The sequence below is a fragment of the Arabidopsis thaliana genome, chromosome 3 (assembly GCF_000001735.4).
Source record: "Arabidopsis thaliana chromosome 3, partial sequence".
Classification (NCBI taxonomy): Eukaryota; Viridiplantae; Streptophyta; class Magnoliopsida; order Brassicales; family Brassicaceae; genus Arabidopsis; species Arabidopsis thaliana.
Genome location: NC_003074.8, coordinates 15,571,258 through 15,591,561, shown reverse-complemented (window position 1 = coordinate 15,591,561; position 20,304 = coordinate 15,571,258). Strand labels below are relative to the sequence as shown.

The following is a 20,304-nucleotide window of genomic DNA, read 5'->3' as shown; positions in this document are numbered from 1 at the left end:
TCATGTTCCCTTGGTAGACTAGCATTAGATCCTGAAGATGATTGTTGTCTCATTACCGCATTATGTGGTATTGGACCATGATAGATGTACATTTTAAATGAATTTCAGTACATGTTGACAAAAATAAAATAAAAAATTCAGTAGAAGTAAAAAAAATTTCATAAATTTATATAGTAAGTAAAAAAGGAAAATACATTAGGGTATCAAATCCTATAAAAGTGGTTCCTCGCTTCTACTACTCTTTTTTCACTCTCTCTCTCTCTATCTCTTAACGATTCTATTCTCTCTTATTTTCTCTGTAGAAAAAAAAAATCCTAAGAATGCTGTCGTCTAACGTATCAGAGACATGCACGAGGAGGAAGAGAGGAACAAAGAGAAAGATTGAAATTGAGAAGCGGTTCACAAAAGAACAACGATCCATAGCTTGCAGCAAACGCCGTCTAACTCTCTTCTCCAAAGCGGCTGATCTATGTCTTCTCTCCGGAGCCAACATGGTCGTTTTCGTAACTTCTCCGGACGAGAACTCCTACGTTGTTTACTCTTTCTCTTCTCAGGCTACTCTTCTGCATCTGAAATTGTTCATTGTTATCTCAACGACAAGTCTCCTCCCAAGATTACTCAATCCAACGAGTTAGGGTTTTGGTGGGAAGACCTGATAGTAGAGGTGTCAGACGGGCCGGCCCGCGCCCATCTAGCCCGCCCCGCAGTGGGCTTTCTTTTTTCGGGCTGCGGCGGGTTGGCCCGTTTAGGACCGCAGACAAAATTATCAGTGTCCAAGCCCGGCCCGCAAAGCCCAGCAGATATACGGGTCGGCCCGCGGGCATTTCTCTGCTACGCATCAAGGATTCTTGAGCTGTGGCATTGTCTGTACAAGGCAATATCTCGTCCATAGCCGTATTGCTTGATGGTCTCTCAACCCATTCGCTCATTGCCACACATGTGTCTGCAGTACAAATCGAAGAAACTGCAGCAAAAGAAATGATAACAAGCATGACGATTGAAACTACGATAAGCGCCACTCTCCTGCGAGTACAGAAATGACTATTATACATTTGTTTTTCAAAATCCAAAGATTCTGTAACAGATAGACTGTTAGGAGGAGTTTGTTACACAGAATCAAGGAAATGTCTTATGTGATTGGAGTTACTAGTCGATTTCTCAGTGATAATAGCTACAGAGAAATCCAGTTTCGATCCGATCTGATCGATATCAGTTTGTACATTTGCAGGTAAAAGAACCTGAAGAACTGCAGCCTGCTTGGCTGAAGCAAGATAATCTGAGATAGCTCTAAGCTGCGAAATCGTGCTATCAGAACCTTAACTTAAACACAAATCCAAAATATCCTAAAAGGAACAATGTCGTGTCTCATCTTGCAACTCATTTGTAAACCTTAATCTGAACTTAAACTCATATTCAAACCTTAATTGTAACAAGTTAAACTCAAATGTGAAACAGAAATTGAACTTAAGTCAAGAGAAAGACCTGCAACTTCTTAAACGCAAACATGATAACTGAAACATGAACTAAAACTCAAATCCAAACATGAATATCAAACTTAAAATAAAATCTGCAACTCAACATCCATCTGCATCATCCACAAGCGACTGGAAGGAAGGTAGAGTCTCATCTTCAGCATCAAATTTTTCATACTCCTCTACAAATATCATACAAACTAACAATGTTAATTCATAGACTAAGACTGTGTGACTATAAAACTTATGAAAACAACTTACTTACCATTTTCATAAGATTCAAAACCTTTTAACCAATTGCGATTGCATATTAATGCTTGAACATTTCTCGGTAAAAGACGACTTCTATACTTGCTTAGAACTCGAGTTCCGATGCTAAACAATGATTCGGACGCAACTGTTGAAATAGGAATGCTTAGAATGTCACAAGCCATGGAAGCCAATTTTCCAAACCGTGGACCGTTATCTTTCCAATAATTGAGAATATCTAACCTCTCAAACCCTTTTACGTTCATTGCCGGTTCATCCAAGTACATATCCAACGTCGACTTTCCATTGGCAACAACGTTTGCTTTGCGAAAAGCAAAGAAATCTTATAACAAAGATAAGAAATCAAAATAACATAACATAAAAACTAATGACTTGCTGTTTTTCATAAAAAAACTGCATATTAACTAACAAAAACAAAACATAAGAAACTTACATCGTAATTGCTAAAATTCCCTTTTGCAGTTTCATCATCATGTGTAACATCTTCACGAGACTCAGTTGTAGGTGATACCGCATTGGACTTGTTCTCATAAACTTCAAAAAGTTTACGTAGTTGAGCACGCAAATGTTTCATTCTTTTCTCACGAGTACTGATATCTAGTTTTGCAAAACAATAATCTGCAAGTGTAAGCTTCAACCTTGGATCAAATACCGTAGCGATTGCAAAGATATCACTTACTTCTGCCCAATACTTATCAAACTCTCTTTCATTAGGACAATCATGTTTCTGATAACTTTTGGACTCATTCACTGTTAACCAGTTTTGGATCTTCCAAACTTGCATAAAATACAAATTCGAAGTTGGATATGTCGAACCTGATATAAGATTGGTTATTTGATCAAACGACTCTAAAAAGTCACTCATTTGCTGTAGTCGATGCCATTCCGCATCTGTAGGATGAAATTTGTAGTTTTTGGCATCAATGACTTTGAGATTACCAAATGCAGCTCGATACTTCAGAGCCCTATCAAGCATCTTGAATGTTGAATTCCACCTAGTTGCCACATCCAACAACAAATCAGCTTTCAGATCAATACCAACGTTTTCCACACACTTTACAAATAAGATCTCACGATGTTCTGATCCTTTAACGTACTTGATACTCTCTCTAATCTTTTCTAATGTATCACCAATCCCTTTCAGCCCAATTTGAACAATGATGTTGAGAATGTGAGCTGCACATCTAACATGAAAAAAATCTCCTTTACACAACAAATCATCTCGGAGTACAAGCTGAGATTTTACAATTTCTTGCATTGTGTCATTGTTACCCGCGTTGTCTACCGTAATGGAGAAAACTTTCTTCTCAATTCCCCAGTCCTTCAATTTCTGTCAATGTAATGTGTTGTAAGACACATATAACCTTCATGAGTGAGCGCAGACCACAAATCTGTAGTTAAACTAATCCTTCCAGGAAGTTGAGCTAACTCTCTCTTCAGCTTATCCGTCTCAATCTCATAAAACTTATAAACATCTGCAGCAACTGTGTTTCGACTAAAAAACTTGACATCCGCATTTAAATACTTCCACGTTTCTCTAACTCTCTCATACTCCACATAAGAAAATGGAAGATCATGTTGGATAATTGTCTTAGCTACCAATTCGCGGAAAACAGATTGATCTGTCTTAGCATTCACCATCATCTGACTAATATCACCATTTCTAGGCACGAGCTTACATATTTGCAAATGACGTCGATATGTATTCGTACCATTTTTGTGTGCATTGTACGCATAATCTGATTTGCAATGCTTGCACATAGCTCTTTCTTCACTTTTTCCCAAATGATTAACCTTTTTAATCACTATGAAATCGTTCCAGACTTTTGAGTATTGCCTTCTCTTCTTTGGTTTCGATGACTTTCCATTGTCCTCATCATCATCAACATCATCAGCTCCATTGTCCCCATCGTCATCTTCTTCATCATCATCATCATCTTCCTCTTCATCACTAATCTCAAACACTTTTTTCGGTTTTGTAGATGCTTCAGCTTCAGACTTTTTTCTTCTCTCTGTTTTAGAGGCAAAAGCTTCATCACCCTTGCTTCTTCTTTGGGTTTTTGATGCTTCTGGTTCACACACTTTTTTCCTCTGCGTCATAGGTGTTCCTGTTTCATCTCTCAGTTTTCTTTTCAGCTTTTTAGATCCTCATGCTTCATCATTAGCTTGTTGTTGTTCATATCTAGCTTGTTCCAACTCAATGACTCTCCGAGATTCCACATCTAATGATCTCAAATACTCAGCATCAACAGAATCCAACGGATCCTATCATTAACAAAATACAAAAACTAGTCAAGACTAGCAAATCAATCAAACAAAAGTAAAACATCTAATTGTTTATGTGTAGTCACAAATAACATACCATTACAAGTGTTAGATGCTCTGTTTTGATCTGAAATCTGAATCTAAGAAGCTTCAATGATCGTAAAAAAGAAACTTGAAGAGATAGAGAATGACTTTTTAGTTTCCTTATTAAGCAATTGAGCGTGAACTGCTACTTCTAGGGTTTGAACTGCACAAGAAACTCTAATAGAGAGAAAAGGTTTGAAAGCCTCTATGAGAAATGAAGGGTTTTAAAAGAGTTGGTTTTTCTTTCGTGGGCTACCCGCAGTCCGCAACGGGCTTGTCCGCTATAATCCGCAGTCCGTAATTGGCCTGCCCGCGAGGTCCGCTAATTTGTGGACAAAAAAATCAACGTCCAAGCCCGCTCCGCCATGGGCTACTTGGACAAAGCCCGCGGGCTAGCGGCCCGCTTGACAACTCTTCCTGATAGGCTCAGGGTTCCATTGGCAAATATGAAGAGGAAGATGAGAAGTGGCGGGAGAAAGGCAAGAGCTTTGGAGAAGTATCTCAGGAAAGTCCTGAACAAAAGTGGCTAAGGAAGAAGAGACTCTGGATGGTTCAGAAGCTTTGCTTCTACTCAATAAGTCTAAGGACAAAGCGCACCGTTTTGTGGTGTTAAGGATTTATGTGTTTTAAGGGTTTCGGGGGTCTTTAGTATTTAAGGAAAACTTTCCCCATTAGGGTTGTTATCAAACATAATCATTTCAATATCATTTCTATTTCTCTCTCTTAACTCTCCGCCGCATAAGCCGCATATCTTTCACTCTACTCTTATTTCCTGTTCCGATAAGTCACAGGCTTATCATTGGTGCTTTTCATCGAGAGTTTGCAATGGCTCCCATCGATCCAAAAGCCGTTGTCATCGAGTTTAATCCTGACCTGTCAGAACTCAGCCCCCCTCCCAGCGAAACTCCTCCGCCACCCCCACCACTGGAAAACAGAGTTGATACTATGGAGAAGGAAATGGCGTACATCAGAGAAGGCATTCAACAACTCTTACGCTTTCAGATCTATGGCCCTCCTCGTGAAGGAAGAGAGTCTACTCCGTTGGCCTTTTTCAAACCCATTCCATCCCCGCAGTTTTAGAGTACACCTGCTTCGAGCTCAGAGAGGCAGAACAGAGACGCAATCGTACCCTGTCCGACGCCTGCGACTCAGCTGCGACCTCGAGAGGTCCGTTTCCACATCCCACCTGTTGAGCAAGGTCTCGTACCACCTCCTGCAACATTACCGGCGCCGAGAGGCTTAGACTTACCCGATTATGAAGGAGGTAACCCAGATGACTGGCTATTTAGGGTGGAACAATGCTTCACGTTACACAACATTGCGGAGGAAGCTAAGCTTGAAAAGGTAATTCCTTGTCTAACTGGTGCTTTTGTAACATGGTAGAGATGTTCAAAGGATAGGGAGAAAATTTATACTTGGAAGGATTTTCAGGATAAGTTTAAGATAAGGTTGAAGCCTAGTAGAGGTAGTTCAGCTATGGACCATTTGCTTAATATTAGGCAGACCAGTACTATGGACGGGTATAGAGGTCGTTTCGAAGAACTCATAGTGGAGTTGCCACATGTTACTGCCGATTTATTAGAATCTGCTTTTCTGAATGGATTGAGAAAGAGTCTAAAGGATCAAGTGGTGAGGTGTAGACCCACAAATTTGACTGATATTGTGGAAATTGCTAGGCTGATTGAATCTCAAGAAAAAGATAACCATAACTATCATGTGAGACAACAATCCCGTCCTCCTGCTACAAGTAACTTGTCACCTGCCGCTGCGAGGGTTTACGACAGAGTTTAGTCTAAGAGACTGTTGGAACCCATTAACAACAGCAATCTTGCCTCAAGTAGTGGTTCAGGAAATACTGGAGAAGGCAGGAATCACAACCCTTGTCGTCACTGTGGTGATAGGTGGTTTCTGGGTCACCGCTGCAAGCAGCAAAGGTTGAAAACTCTCGAAGTCACTAAAGAAGAAAAAGAGAGCCCATTAATAGAGGAATTAGCTGAACCTTTGTTGGGGTCGGATTCCACCTAATAAACCGAGTCGACTATGTTTAACGCCTCGGCGACCTTGTCGAAGAACCATCCCGAGCCAAGCCCAAAAAACCTCGGGGATTATGTCGAGGAAATGTCCCGAGGCGACGCCAAAAACGCCTCGGAACATCACCACAAAGGATTCCCCGACCTGATCTTGAAGCGCCTCGGACAGCAATCCGGAGAATCACCCCGAGGCGGACCTTAAGATGCCTCAGGAGCGATCATTCGATTAACGAAGTCCGAGCCACTCAACCACAACCTGAGAGCCAACTCAACCCGGCTCGGAGGAACATCGGATCGGGACAGAACCTTCAAGAAATGACTTAACCAATATGAGATCAAACATACCATTTGCGAAAAACACGGAAGAGATTAGAAAATCTCCGAGGATATCACCAAATATAGGGATTTCCAGAATCTTCGGAAGATAAAGATAAATCTCCTTTGCCAGCTCTGAGATAAGGAGAAATCTTCCGAGAATATCGCGAGAAGCGATCTATTAAAACCCTATATAAAGAACTTCTGAGAAAATGAGAGAGGCTCTCAACTTAAGGCTATCAAAAACGCTCTGACTTTGAAAGCAAAAACACTTATTTTCATATTCAAAAACAGTTGTACGATCAAATTCTTACTATTTCAATAATACAACCAAGAACACCGTCTGCGGTAATCAACAATTTTGTTGTTCTTTGAGAATCTCACAAAGACTCGTTCTTTGAAGAAACCCTTAAAACAATTTCTATTGTGCGAGTTTTGACTCTCACAACCTTTGGATGATGAAGAAGCTGAAGCAGAGGAAGGCTTGCAGATACTCTCACTAGGCACTATGTCAGAAAACTCGAGGGGTAAATCCATGAAGATGCGTGGATACATTAGGAGCACAAGCGTGGTAATACTGATAGATTTTGGGGCCACGAGTTGCTTCATTCACGAAGGCATAGTGAAACACAAAGGTTGGCGAGTCACAGAAACCAGAGGCTTTGGAGTAAAGGTTGGTGGAGGTAGAGTAATAAGAGGAAGCGGTAAATGTGCAGACATAGCACTGGAAGTTCAGAGGGAAACCCAATCCCTCCAAACCAGACAGACGTTCCTGAAGACGTTGCTCCCGCGGCCCTAGCAGAACTAAGAAGTATGATGGCTCAACTTCAGAAGAAGGTGAACGATTAAGAACAGGCAAATCGATCCTTGGCGCAACAACTCGAAGCAGCTACCTCCCAAGGACAGATCAGGGCTACTCGTTTCGGCGCGAGGCATCTTCAGGATCGACGAGCGGCAGTAGACCTCAACCCAACACGGCTCGTGTTCTACACGCCTCGCAATACTACAAGGCCCGTCCGCCAAACCGCACCGGAAATTGGAAGAGATCGAACCGAACCGGCGATCTTGGGAAATCGGGAAACGAATCGAGCGAGAGGAAACGAACCGCAGCTCCCTCCTCCCCGAGCAGAAGTTGCCGAGGCCGATCAGATCGGGGTCTCAGACGATGAAGATTCGGAAGAGAACGTTCGGTGGGCTGAGGAATACGCCAGAGAACAGGAAATAAGCGCTATCAAGCTCTCCCTAGCCAAGGCAGAAAACGAAATGAAGCTCGTAAGATCCCAAATGCATAACGCAGTCTCCTCGGCCCCGAACATCGACCGCATTCTAGAAGAGTCCCACAACACACCATTCACACACAGGATCTCTAACGCGATAATCTCAGATCCAGGAAAACTAAGAATCGAATACTTCAACGGATCTTCCGACCTGAAAGGACACTTGAAGTCATTCATCATCTCCGTGGCCCGAGCCAAATTTAGACCAGAAGAAAGAGACGCCGATCTCTGTCACCTGTTCGTAGAGCACTTGAAAGGGCCAACTCTGGATTGGTTCTCGAGACTCGAAGGAAATTCTGTGGACAGTTTTCAGGAGCTATCGACACTCTTCCTGAAGCAATATTCGGTGCTAATCGATCCCGGTACATCAGACGCCGACCTGTGGTCAGTATCTCAGTAGCCTAATGACCCGCTTCGAGACTTCCTCGCAAAATTCCGATCTACCCTAGCCAAAGTCGAAGGAATCAACGACGTAGCGGCTCTATCTGCTCTCAAGAAAGCACTATGGTACAAATCCGAATTTCGAAAAGAATTAAACTTGTCCAAACCACAGACAATCCGAGACGCCTTGCACCGAGCCTCGGATTACGTATCCCATGAAGAAGAAATGGAACTACTATCCAAAAGACACGAACCATCCAAGCAAACGCCTCGCATCGATACCAGTGCTCCAAACAACAAAAAGGGCGCTCAAGGCGGGACATTCGTTCACCATGAAGGACGAGGCCGCGGTCGAGGCGAGGCGAGGCCGCCCGAGGCCGAGGACGAGACCACGGTCGTAGACGCGGTCGAGAATCCTACACTTGGACGAAGGATCAACTCGCAGGAAACGAGCAGAAATATTGTGAGTTGCATAAGAGTTACGGCCATCATACTTCCAGATGTCGTAGCCTCGGAGCAAAGTTGGCTGCAAAATTCCTAGCAGGAGAGATCGGTGGAGCTTTAACCATCGAAGACTTGGAAGCGGAAAAGGGTAAAACCGAGCAGGTCAATGCTGTGGCCAATCCCGAGCAGGCGGCCCCCGCAGCGAACTTCGAAGGACCCAAAAGAGGTCGAGGTAATCGCGAAGCAAACGACGATGAGCCAGAAGCTGCTCGGGGGAGGATCTTCACAATTTTAGGAGATTTGGCTTTCTGTCAAGACACTGCGGCATCAATCAAAGCTTATCAAAGGAAAGCCGACGCGAATCATAACTGGACGCGGCCATTTAACGGGCCAAATGACGAAGTAACTTTTCACGAAAGCGATACCAACAGTTTAGACCGTCCGCACAACGATCCTTTAGTCATTACACTGACAATCGGTGATTTCAACGTCGAACGAGTCCTAGTCGACACGTGAAGCACACTGGACATCATTTTTCTTACAACTCTGCGAGAAATGAAGATCGACATGACGCAAATCGTACAACTCCACGACCTGTGCTCGGATTCTCTGGGGAAACTACTATGACTCTCGGGACCATCAAGTTACCAGTCCGAGCCAAAGGGGTAACAAAAATCGTCGATTTCTCTGTTACCGACCAGCCGAGCGTGTACAACGCGATCATCGGTACACCATGGTTAAATAAATTCTGAGCCGTCGCCTCGACATATCATCTCTGCCTAAAATTCCCCACAAGCGACGACGTGAAAACCATCTGGGGAAATCAGAAAAACGCTCGAATCTGTTTCATGGCAGCGCACAAGCTCAGGAACCCCGTCACTGAATCGACGGCCGACGTGAGTCATAAGAAGGCCAAGCTTGGCCAAGCTGAAGAAAAATCAATTTCCGAGCAGTTATAGCAACTAAAGATCGAGGAGGCTCGGGAAACTGCAACACCAACTCCCGATCTGGTAATCTCCATATCCCTTGACGACGAAAAGCCCAAGCGATGCGTAGAAGTCGGCGGAGATCTAGGAGAAGAGTTAACAACTGAACTCACCGCTTTCCTCAAAGAAAACGTCAATACGTTCGCCTGGTCCCCAGAAGATTTACCCGGAGTAAGTGTTGACATTTTTTCACACGAGCTCAACATCGACCTGACTTTCAAACCTATCAAGCAGAAGAGGAGAAAATTGGGTCGGGAGCGAGCAGAAGCCGTGAAAGCCGAAGTAGAGAAATTGCTGAGGATCGGCTCCATCACCGAGGCAAAATATCATGATTGGATCGCAAACCCGGTCGTAGTAAAAAAGAAAAACGGCAAATGGAGAGTCTGCGTAGATTTCACTGACCTTAACAAAGCCTGCCCGAAAGACAGTTTCCCATTACCGCACATCGATCGCCTCATAGAATCAACTTCTGGAAACAAGCTACTATCGTACATGGACGCTTTCGCCGGTTACAACCAGATCATGATGAACCCGAAGATCAAGAAAAAACCGCTTTCTACACAGAACAAGGCATCTTTTGTTACCGAGTGATGCCCTACGGACTCAAAAACGCCGGGGCAACTTACCAATGCTTCGTCAACAAAATCTTCGCATTAGAGATCGGCAAGAAAATGGAAGTTTACATCGACGACATGTTAGTGAAATCTATGGCAGAGAAAGATCACATACCCCATTTACGCGAATGTTTCAGGCAGCTTAACATCTACAACGTCAAACTCAATCCTGCAAAGTGCCGCTTCGGAGTAAGATCCGGCGAGTTCCTTGGGTACCTAGTTACGCACCACGGCATCGAGGCAAATCCGAAGCAAATCGAGGCATTGTTGGGAATGGCGTCACCTCAGAACAAGCGAGAAGTGCAGCCCCTAACCGGAAGAGTTGCGGCCTTTAACCGTTTCATCTCTCGCTCAACCAACAAATGCTTGGCCTTTTACGATGTGTTTTGGGGAAACAAGAAGTTCGAATGGACGACCCGATGCGAAGAAGCTTTTCAAGAACTCAAGAAGATTTTTTACGTCTCGCAGACTTTCACCGGCGCGGAATCTCGCTATCGGCAAATGGAAAAACTTGCTTTAGCAGTCATAATGTCGGCTCGGAAGCTGCGACCCTACTTTCAATCCCATTCCATCATAGTAAAGGGATCCATGCCACTCCACGCCATCTTACACAGTCCAAGCCAATCAGGACGCCTGGCTAAATGGGCAATCGAGCTCAGCGAATACGACATCGAATATCGGAACAAAACATGTGCAAAATCCCAGGTCCTAGCTGATTTTATCGTTGAACTGCCCACTAAGGAGGCCCAAGAAAATCCACTCGACACAACTTGGCTACAGCACGTAGACGGCTCGTCATCAAAGCAAGGCTCGGGTGTGGGCATCCGCCTCACCTCGCCAAGAGGAGAGGTCCTCGAGCAGTCATTTAGATTAAACTTCGAGGCTACCAACAATGTGGCCGAGTACGAAGCGCTCGTTGCCGGACTTAATCTAGCTCGGGGGCTAAAGATAGGAAAAATCCGAGCTTTTTGCGATTCTCAGCTCGTCGCGAATCAGTTCAACGGAGAATACACAGCTCAGGACGAAAAGATGGAAGCCTACCTAATTCATGTACAAAATCTGGCGAAGGATTTCGACGAATTCGAGTTAACAAGGATCCCTCAGGGAGAAAATACATCGGCGGACGCATTATCAGCTCTAGCCTCGACATCCGACCCGAGCCTGAGAAGAATCATCCCAATAAAATTCATTGAGAAGCCAAGTATTGAACTCGGCAAAGAAGAACACGTCCTCCTAATACAAATCGGTGCGGATCAAGACGACCCAGATGACTACAACCCAGAATGGATAGAACCCATCAAAAGCTATATATCCGAAGGGAAATTGCCCTCAGACAAATGGAAAGCTCGGAAACTCAAAGCTCAAGCTGCACGGTTCGTTCTAGGAAATAAAAAACTTTACAAGTGGCGATTATCCGGACCCTTGATGACATGCGTGGAAGGAGAAGAGGTTAGCAAGATCATAAAGGAAATTCACGGTGGCTCGTGCGAAAATCATTCCGGGGAAAGAGCTTTAGCCATTAAAATAAAACGCCACGGATTCTTCTGGCCGACAATGATCAAAGACTGCGAAAATTATTCAAAACGATGCAAAAAATGTCAAAGGCATGCGCCAACAATCCATTAGCCAGCCGAGCTCTTATCATCAATCGCCTCGCCGTATCCATTCATGCGATGGTCAATGGACATAATTGGACCTATGCATCCCTCGAAGCAGAAAAAGTTAGTTCTCGTCTTGACCGACTATTTCTCTAAGTGGATAGAGGCCGAATCTTACGCCAGTATAAAGGACGCTCAAGTCGAGAACTTCGTGTGGAAACATATCCTATGTCGCCACGGGATACCTTATGAGATCGTTACGGATAACGGGTGGCAGTTTATATCAACCCGCTTCCAAGGCTTCTGTGATAAATGGGGAATTCGACTTAGCAAGTTAACACCACGATATCCCCAAGGAAACGGCCAAGCCGAGGCTGCTAACTAAACAATCCTCGACGGATTGAGAAAACTGCTCGATGCTAAAAAGGGCTCTTGGTCTGACGAACTCGAAGGTGTTCTATGGTCGCATCGAACAACTCCTCGCCGAGCCACAGGAGAAACCCCTTTCGCCTTAGTATACGGAACGAAATGCATAATTCCGGCCGAAATGATAGTACCGAGCCTACGTAGGAGTCTATCTCCCGAAAACAACTCTGATAATACTCAGAGGCTCCTCGACGAACTCGATTTGATCGATGAACGAAGAGATTCAGCCTTGGTTCGCATACAAAATTATCAGAATGAAACGGCTCGTCATTATAACTCAAACGTTCGACAGCGAAGATTCCATGAAGGAGATCGGGTCCTCCGAAAAGTTTTTCAGAACACCGCTGAACCAAACGCTGGAAAGCTCGAGACAAACTGGAAAGGACCATACTTGATCTCTAAAGTTATCCGACCCGGAGTATATGAGCCCGCAGACTTAAGCGGCAAAGCCGTTCCAAGATCCTGGAACGCAATCCACCTAAGGAAATACTACAACTAAATCCGAGGTGACTAAACTTGAACTACGAGGTGGCTTGATCCCTGAAAAGGGTATGTAGGCAGCTCGTCTTCGGACGAGTTCAGCTACCCCCCCATTAAAAAGGGGGGGAATGGGTCCGTATATCCATACTCCCACTCATTATTTTGTACAAGTACTGGCTTCGACATAAATAATAAGTTTGATTCACAACTTTTAAACGCTTCGGCTAAATACGATGAACGACGGCTCGGAGTATCTTTTACGCCTGCTCGGCTACAGCGCGCTATATAAATACAAGATAAATTCTTTCAGATTATTTCTGAAAAGAAATTTCTATCTTCGGAAACCCGGTCATACTCACTCACCGGTACCCCAGCTCGTTTTTAAACGCTGGTCAAAGGGTGAATCGGATCGGATCGCAACCGAAAAGCTTCACCCACACTTAAACTGAATCATATCAGGCAATAAAACGGTTCGGGTTTTTAGAATCCCACCAAGTATTTCAAATTGCAAAATGGATAAAGCCGTCCAGGCATAGGTTCTACAAATCATTGGATAAAGCCATCCAGGCGCAAGTACAATAAACCGAACAGATTAACAAAACAAAAAAAAAACAATGACAAAAAAAAACAAAAGACCCCGCGTCGGGTATTTAGTCGAGCTCTTCAGACAGGCGAATATCCTCGGCAGGCAGAAGTGATCCAAACTGATCAATGACCCCCGCCTCGTCGGCAAGAGTCTCGACCGATCTGTGACCACCCGGACTTAAAGGAGTGGGGTCGGGAGTAGGAGCCTTGAGTTCCTCTTTCAGCTCGGCGATAAAATTGGCAAAGTCAACCTCGACATTGGCGAAGTCTTTCAGCCATTCCTCAACCTGGTCCTTCTCGGTCGCCAGCACTCCACCCTCCTCGAGTGCCTTGATCAGTTGCGCATTACCCCGCGCTTGGGATAAATACATAAACTGATCATTAATCCCGTCAAGAAGCAACACTTTCTGCGGCGGCCTTAAGTTTGGCCTCGGAGGCCTCGCGCCTTGCCATTTGAGAAGCCCGAGCCAGTTCGTTATCGCGGAGCCCCCTCGCCTCGGTCAGCATGCGTTTGAGACGAACAACCTCGGAGTCCGCCCTCAGGTTCAGCTCGGCCATCTTAATGGCGTTCGCCTTGTTCACGAAAGCCTCCTTTTCGGCCTCCTCCTTCGCTATTTTCGGCGCGGCAGCTTGGGAGAGCGCCTCATCTCTTTCTCGCTCGGCAGCTTGGATCCGAGCATCATCTCGGCCAACCTGTTGGCCGCCTCCATGTTGTTCCTCATGGCCGAATCGTACGAATGCACCATTCGGTTCAATGAGGCGACAACCTAGAGAACAAAGAAAGAAAATTACAGATCGGAGATCCAGACATGAAAAATGAAAAAATTGAATAGGCACTTACCGGCAAGAAGTGGGAAGCCGTTTCAGCATACTTCCGCGACTCCAGAAGAGTATCCGGAGGAGAAAGCAAAGGATAGGCGCACCCACCGAGGAGGTTCGCGGAGGCTACCCGATCTTCAAAGATAGGGAGCTCTTTTCCCGCCTCGGCACTCGAGGCCTTCTTCTTCTTGCTCTTTTTCTTGCACGATGAATCATCCGTCCGCACACGTTTACCCATCGCCTTGTCGCTCGCAGGCAGCGCGACAATCGCCTCGGGCAAAGGCGCAGCAGCGGTAGGATCGACCTCTTGAGACTCAGCAGGCGCCGGGTCAACTGGGGCCGCAACATCGGGAGCAACATCCTGGTCTTGAGTCGCTTCTGGAGAAGCCGCCCGCGGCGAAATTAACCTTGCTTCTGCGAGGCGTTTATCCTCGGCCAAACGTCTCTCTTTATCTTCCTTCTTCTTCGCGTACACCTCCCTCAAACTGAGTTTAGTTGACTGCATATCGACGAAGAATTGAGTACGATGGTCTGAAGATTCTAAACTGGAGGGATAGGAAACGCCGTGAAGAAGACGGAGGGCTTGTTTGACTCGATCCCGAGAGAAATGTTTCGACCAATCACACTTCCGAGCTGATAACGCGTGATAAGCCGAGAGGAAATCGTCAGGAATCGGCTCGAGGAACTTGAGGGTGCGTTCTGCAACAAAGGAAAAACTAGTTTGAAAAAGAAACAAATTATATAAATCGCGTCGGACATAAATAGATCGCTAACTACAACTACCCAAAGTTCCCGATCTCGTCAGAACCGTCCCGAGAAGATCATTGTGAACAGCATCTCCGAGAGCCACGTAGAAGAAGTTGTCGGTATACGACTCATCGTCGGCATTCTTTATCGTCGGCATTAAAGGCTCGGGCACATCTCGCCAATTGGATGTCCCGGCTTCATCAACCATAGGAGCAAGGGATCTCCGAACGAGAGGCGGCTCGGGATCATCGGGCAGATCCAATTCTCGAGCAATATCGACGTTGGTATCTTCCCGAGCCATGAAAGAGGTCATCTGCTCGGGGGCACTCAAAGAAGATACAGCTTCATCTTCAGAAGACGTCCAAACCGCTCTCCATTTATAGATTGGAGGAAGGTCGTCTGGGTGATTCGAGTCGCTGGAATCGACGAGAGAAGCGCTCGGGGTCGAAAGAGGTTGACAGGAACTAATTTTTGGCTCGGGGACGATCGATGAGATGAGAAACGACCAAAAATGACAAAAGAACGGGGGAGCTTCACCGGAAAAGAAAGAACGATATAGAAATATCAAGATCAGAGAGAAGGAAGCAAACCTTGTTTATTTTCTTCGAAAACTTCAAGTGAACTCCCGAAGGAATAGCTCGCCATATATATAGAATTTTTGGAGGCGCGTCGGGTCCGCATCAAACAATTGAAACGCGTTTAAGCGCGTGGGCTCGGAAGAAGGAAACACCCGCGTCATCCTCGGGAATAAGCGAGAAACGTTTCCACTTCTTAAAAAATAAAATCGGCGGCACGCAACGGAAGTTTGACCGTCCGGGAAGATGAAGCGACAACTAAGTCTAAAGAGATAAACAGTCGGCTTGGGAACCTATCTATGAAGCTCATCGTCTCACTGCCAAGTCAATGAGCTGGGGGACAAACTGTTGGGGTCGGATTCCACCTAATAAACCGAGCCGACCATGTTTAACGCCTCGGCGACCTTGTCGAAGAACCATCCCGAGCCAAGCCCAAAACACCTCGGGGATTATGTCGAGGAAATGTCCCGAGGCGACGCCAAAAACGCCTCGGAACATCGCCACAAAGGATTCCCCGACCTGATCTTGAAGCGCCTCGGACAGCAATCCGGAGAATCACCCCGAGGCGGACCTTAAGATGCCTCAGGAGCGCATCATTCGATTAACAAAGTCCGAGCCACTCAACCACAACCTGAGAGCCAACTCAACCCGGCTCGGAGGAACATCGGATCGGGACAGAACATTCAAGAAATGACTTAACCAATATGTGATCAAACATACCATTTCCGAAAAACCCGGAAGAGATTAGAAAATCTCCGAGGATATCACCAAATATAGGGATTTCCAGAATCTTCGGAAGATAAAGATAAATCTCCTTCGCCAGCTCTGAGATAAGGAGAAATCTTCCGAGAATATCGCGAGAAGCGATCTATTAAAGCCCTATATAAAGAACTTCTGAGAAAAGGAGAGAGGCTCTCAACTTAAGGCTATCAAAAACGCTCTGACTTTGAAAGCAAAAACACTTATTTTCATATTCAAAAACACTTGTACGATCAAATTCTTACTATTTCAATAATACAACCAAGAACACCGTCTGCGGTAATCAACAATTCTGTTGTTCTTTGAGAATCTCACAAAGACTCGTTCTTTGAAGAAACCCTTAAAACAATTTCTATTGTGCGAGTTTTGACTCTCACAACCTTTGGATGATGAAGAAGCTGAAGCAGAGGAAGGCTTGCAGATACTCTCACTAGGCACTATGTAAGAAAACTCGAGGGGTAAATCCATTAAGATGCGTGGATACATTAGGAGCACAAGCGTGGTAATACTGATAGATTTTGGGGCCACGAGTTGCTTCATTCACGAAGGCATAGTGAAACACAAAGGTTGGCGAGTCACAGAAACCAGAGGCTTTGGAGTAAAGGTTGGTGGAGGTAGAGTAATAAGAGGAAGCGGTAAATGTGCAGACATAGCACTGGAAGTTCAAGGCATCGAATTTATAGAGGATTTCTTGCTTTTTGATTTGGGGGATTTAGATGTGGTGTTGGGATTTTCTTGGCTGGCCAGGTTAGGAGACACAAGAGCAAAATGGGGACAACTCAGACTAAGCTGGCAGATTGGTAACACATGGGTTACCCTTCATGGTGATCCCGAATTATGCAGAGAACAGGTCTCTCTGAGAGCCATGGAAAGGGTGATTAAATACACTGGAGCAGCTTACTTGCTGGAGTTATCTACTTTATTTGATCATATGAGCCGCAAGATAAAAAGGCAATTGTGCAAGACATTAAGAGAGTCTTGGATAATTATGGATCAGTGTTTCAGATGCCAAAGGGGCTTCCTCCTTCCCGTAACAGGGAACATGCGATCACTTTGTAGGATGGTACCTCATCGATTAATCTGCGTTCTTATAGGCACTCTTTTGGACAGAAAAACGAGATTGAAAAGTTGGTCAGAGAGATGCTGGACTCTCAGATTATACGTCCGAGTATAATCCAATACTCAAGCCCAGTGGCGGATCCAGGATATGATTCTATATAAGGCACAGTTAAAAAAAAATCAATAAAAAGACATTAGTAAAGCTTGAACTTGGGTTAATGTGGGGCACCATTAAGTAAAAAACCACTACACCAAGTACATTTTTAACTACATAGTGCAAACTTATATAATATTTATTGAATTCAGTATAGGGCACATGCCCCACCCAAGACCAACGTGGATCCGTCCCTGCTCTAGCCCTATCCTACTGGTCAAGAAGAGAGATGGGGGCTGGAGATTCTGCGTTGATTATAGAGCGCTCAACAAAGCTACTATTCCGGATAGGTATCTCATTCCTGTTATCGAGGAGCTACTAGATGAGCTCAAAGGAGTTGCGATGTTCTCCAAGCTGGATTTAAAGTCAGGATATTTTCAAATAAGAATGAAGGCGGAGGATGTCGAGAAGACTACGTTTAAAACCCATCAAGGCCATTACGAATTCTTAGTAATGCCCTTCGGGTTGACGACATCTTAGTCTTTAGCCCCGACATGAAGACTCACGTGAAGCACTTGGAGACGGTACTTCAGCTGCTGAAATTTCATAAATTCTACGTCAATGAGAAGAAGTGTGTGTTTGGAAGTACCAAGATATCTTATCTAGGACACATCATTTCTTCACAAGGAGTGGCTGCGGATCAAAATTACTAAGCTGGCCTCAACCAAAATCAGTTACAGAATTGAGCGGATTTCTAGGCTTAACGGGTTACTACCGCAGATTTGTAAAAAACTATGGCCTTATTGCAAGACCTTTGACAGATCTCTTAAGTAGATGGCTTCTTGTGGAATGAGGCTGCCACTAGTTCGTTTCAGGCATTGAAGAAGGCTGTCACTCAACTCCCTGTCTTGATTCTACCAGATTTTCAGAAGCAGTTTACTGTGGAAACCGATGCATCTGGTACAGGAATTGGTGTTGTGCTCTCCCAGGAAAAGAGACCAATTGCATTTCTCAGTCAAGGTTTTTCAAGCCAAGGGAGGATTAAATCAGTTTACGAAAGAGAGTTGTTGGCAATAGTAATGGTTGTTACCAAGTGGAAACATTACCTAGCGGGAAAGGAGTTTGTTATCAAGAGAGATCAGCGGAGCTTGAAACACCTCCTAGATCAAAACGCAGTCTCCACAATACAGCAACGATGGGCTTCGAAGTTAATAGGGCTGAAGTATAAGATTGAATACAAGCCTGGTGTGGACAACAAGGTGGCTGACGCACTGTCCAGGAAACCCCAGACTGAGGTGTTCTCACAGCTAACATTGCAAGCTACTCACACCATCGACATAACAGCTCTAAAAGAAGCAGTCAAGGCAGATAAAGAATTGAGTAAGCTGTTGCAGGATATAGAACAAGGCTGTCAGAAAAATGGAGATTTTACTGTGGAAGATGGTGTGCCTTACAGGAAAGGTTGTCTTGTAGTACCTGTAGTAACTCCCTTCATTCCAAAACTACTGGAAACGTTCCACACAAGCGTTGTTGGAGGCCATGAAGGAGCTCTGAAAACGTTTAAACGATTGACTAAGGAGGTGTGTTGGACATGCATAAGAAGTGATGTTGTTAAGTTCATCAAAGGCTGTCAAGTATGTTAAGAGAACAAGTATTCTAACACTCTCTCCAGCTGGATTATTAGCTCCTCTTCCGATACCTCAACAGACTTGGGAAGACATCAGTTTAGACTTCGTGGAGGGACTGCCAGTCTCAAGAGGGTTCTCGTGGTGGTAGACATGTTGAGCAAATATGGTCACTTTATTGCATTAAAACACCCATTCACAGCAAAGACAGTAGTAGAGGCATTTATCAGAGATGTAATCAAACTGCACGAGTTTCCCTCAATGATGGTGTCTGATAGAGATAAGATATTCTTGAGCCATTTCTGGACTGAGCTCTTCAAGTTACAAGGTACCGCTCTTCACAAGAGCTTTGCTTACCATCCCCAAACGGATGGCCAAACCGAGGTGGACAACAGGTGTTTGGAATCATATTTGCGATGCTTCACGGGTAGACGTCCAACTACTTGGATTCAATGGTTGCCTTGGGCGGAATACTGGTATAATACATCCTACCATTCTGCTACTAAGACCACACCATTCATGGCAGTCTATGGAAGAGAGCCTCCTGCAATGATCAGGTATGGCGATGTCCCTACTCCAAATGCTAATGTTGAAGAGCTGCTTAGAGACAGAGATGGTATCCTAATGGAATTGAGAGAAAACTTGGTCCTAGCACAGAACAGGATGTGTAAAGATGCTAATAAACACAGGAGAGATGTTGTGTTTGAAGTTGACGAGTGGGTGTACTTAAAGCTGAGGCCTTATAGACAGAACTCAGTGGTTCACAGGAAGAATGAGAAGTTAGCTCCCCGTTACTTTGGCCCGTATCAGATAATCAGTAAAGTGGGCAATGTGGCTTATAAGTTGAAACTCCCTGCTCACAGCCACATTGACCCGGTATTCCATGTCCCCCAGCTGAAGCTGGCCGTGCATGCAGCCTACAGCCCTCAGGAGCTACCCAAGATCATGACCCCTTTGCTGGAATGGGCGGTGGGTCCTGAGAAGCTACTTGACATCAGAAAAGCAGAATCAGGAAACAGTGCAGAGGTTTTAGTGCAATGGAGTGGGTTATCCGAGCTGGAACCTTTGATCACACTTGTGCAACAGTTTCCAAAGTTCGATCTTGAGGACAAGATCAATCTCCTGCGGGAGAGCATTGATAGGCTCAGGGTTGCATTGGGAAAGATGAGGAGGAAGATGAGAAGTGGCGGAAGAAAGGCAAGAGCTTTGGAGAAGTATCTCAGGAAAGTCCTGAACAAAAGTGGCTAAGGAAGAAGAGACTCTGGATGGTTCAGAAGCTCTGCTTCTACTCAATAAGTCTAAGGACAAAGCGCACCGTTTTGTGGTGTTAAGGGTTTATGTGTTTTAAGGGTTTTGGGGGTCTTTAGTATTTAAGGAAAACTTTCCCCATTAGGGTTGT

General features: G+C 44.9%; 1 protein-coding gene and 5 pseudogenes across 6 annotated transcripts; 3 read left to right on the top strand and 3 right to left on the bottom strand.

The window, feature by feature from the left end:
- Nucleotides 1-614: 614 nt before the first annotated feature.
- Nucleotides 615-3,842, bottom strand: AT3G43686 (annotated as a pseudogene; the record flags this gene model as incomplete). The annotated part of the gene is made up of 1 exon: nucleotides 615-3,842.
- Nucleotides 3,843-4,456: 614 nt separating this feature from the next.
- Nucleotides 4,457-6,030, top strand: AT3G43684 (annotated as a pseudogene; the record flags this gene model as incomplete). The annotated part of the gene is made up of 5 exons: nucleotides 4,457-4,587; nucleotides 4,883-5,109; nucleotides 5,202-5,435; nucleotides 5,523-5,864; nucleotides 5,941-6,030.
- Nucleotides 6,031-6,135: 105 nt separating this feature from the next.
- On the bottom strand, nucleotides 6,136-6,973 carry AT3G43682 (uncharacterized protein; the record flags this gene model as incomplete). The annotated part of the gene is made up of 3 exons (NM_148826.1): nucleotides 6,136-6,328; nucleotides 6,378-6,440; nucleotides 6,777-6,973. The coding sequence occupies 3 exons, from the start codon at nucleotides 6,971-6,973 to the stop codon at nucleotides 6,136-6,138; spliced, it is 453 nt and encodes a 150-aa protein (NP_683668.1).
- A 159-nt stretch (nucleotides 6,974-7,132) lies between these two features.
- On the top strand, nucleotides 7,133-12,670 carry AT3G43681 (annotated as a pseudogene; the record flags this gene model as incomplete). The annotated part of the gene is made up of 1 exon: nucleotides 7,133-12,670.
- Nucleotides 12,671-13,292: 622 nt separating this feature from the next.
- Nucleotides 13,293-15,106, bottom strand: AT3G43680 (annotated as a pseudogene; the record flags this gene model as incomplete). The annotated part of the gene is made up of 4 exons: nucleotides 13,293-13,582; nucleotides 13,632-13,994; nucleotides 14,065-14,745; nucleotides 14,821-15,106.
- A 1,410-nt stretch (nucleotides 15,107-16,516) lies between these two features.
- On the top strand, nucleotides 16,517-20,147 carry AT3G43675 (annotated as a pseudogene; the record flags this gene model as incomplete). The annotated part of the gene is made up of 1 exon: nucleotides 16,517-20,147.
- Nucleotides 20,148-20,304: the final 157 nt, after the last annotated feature.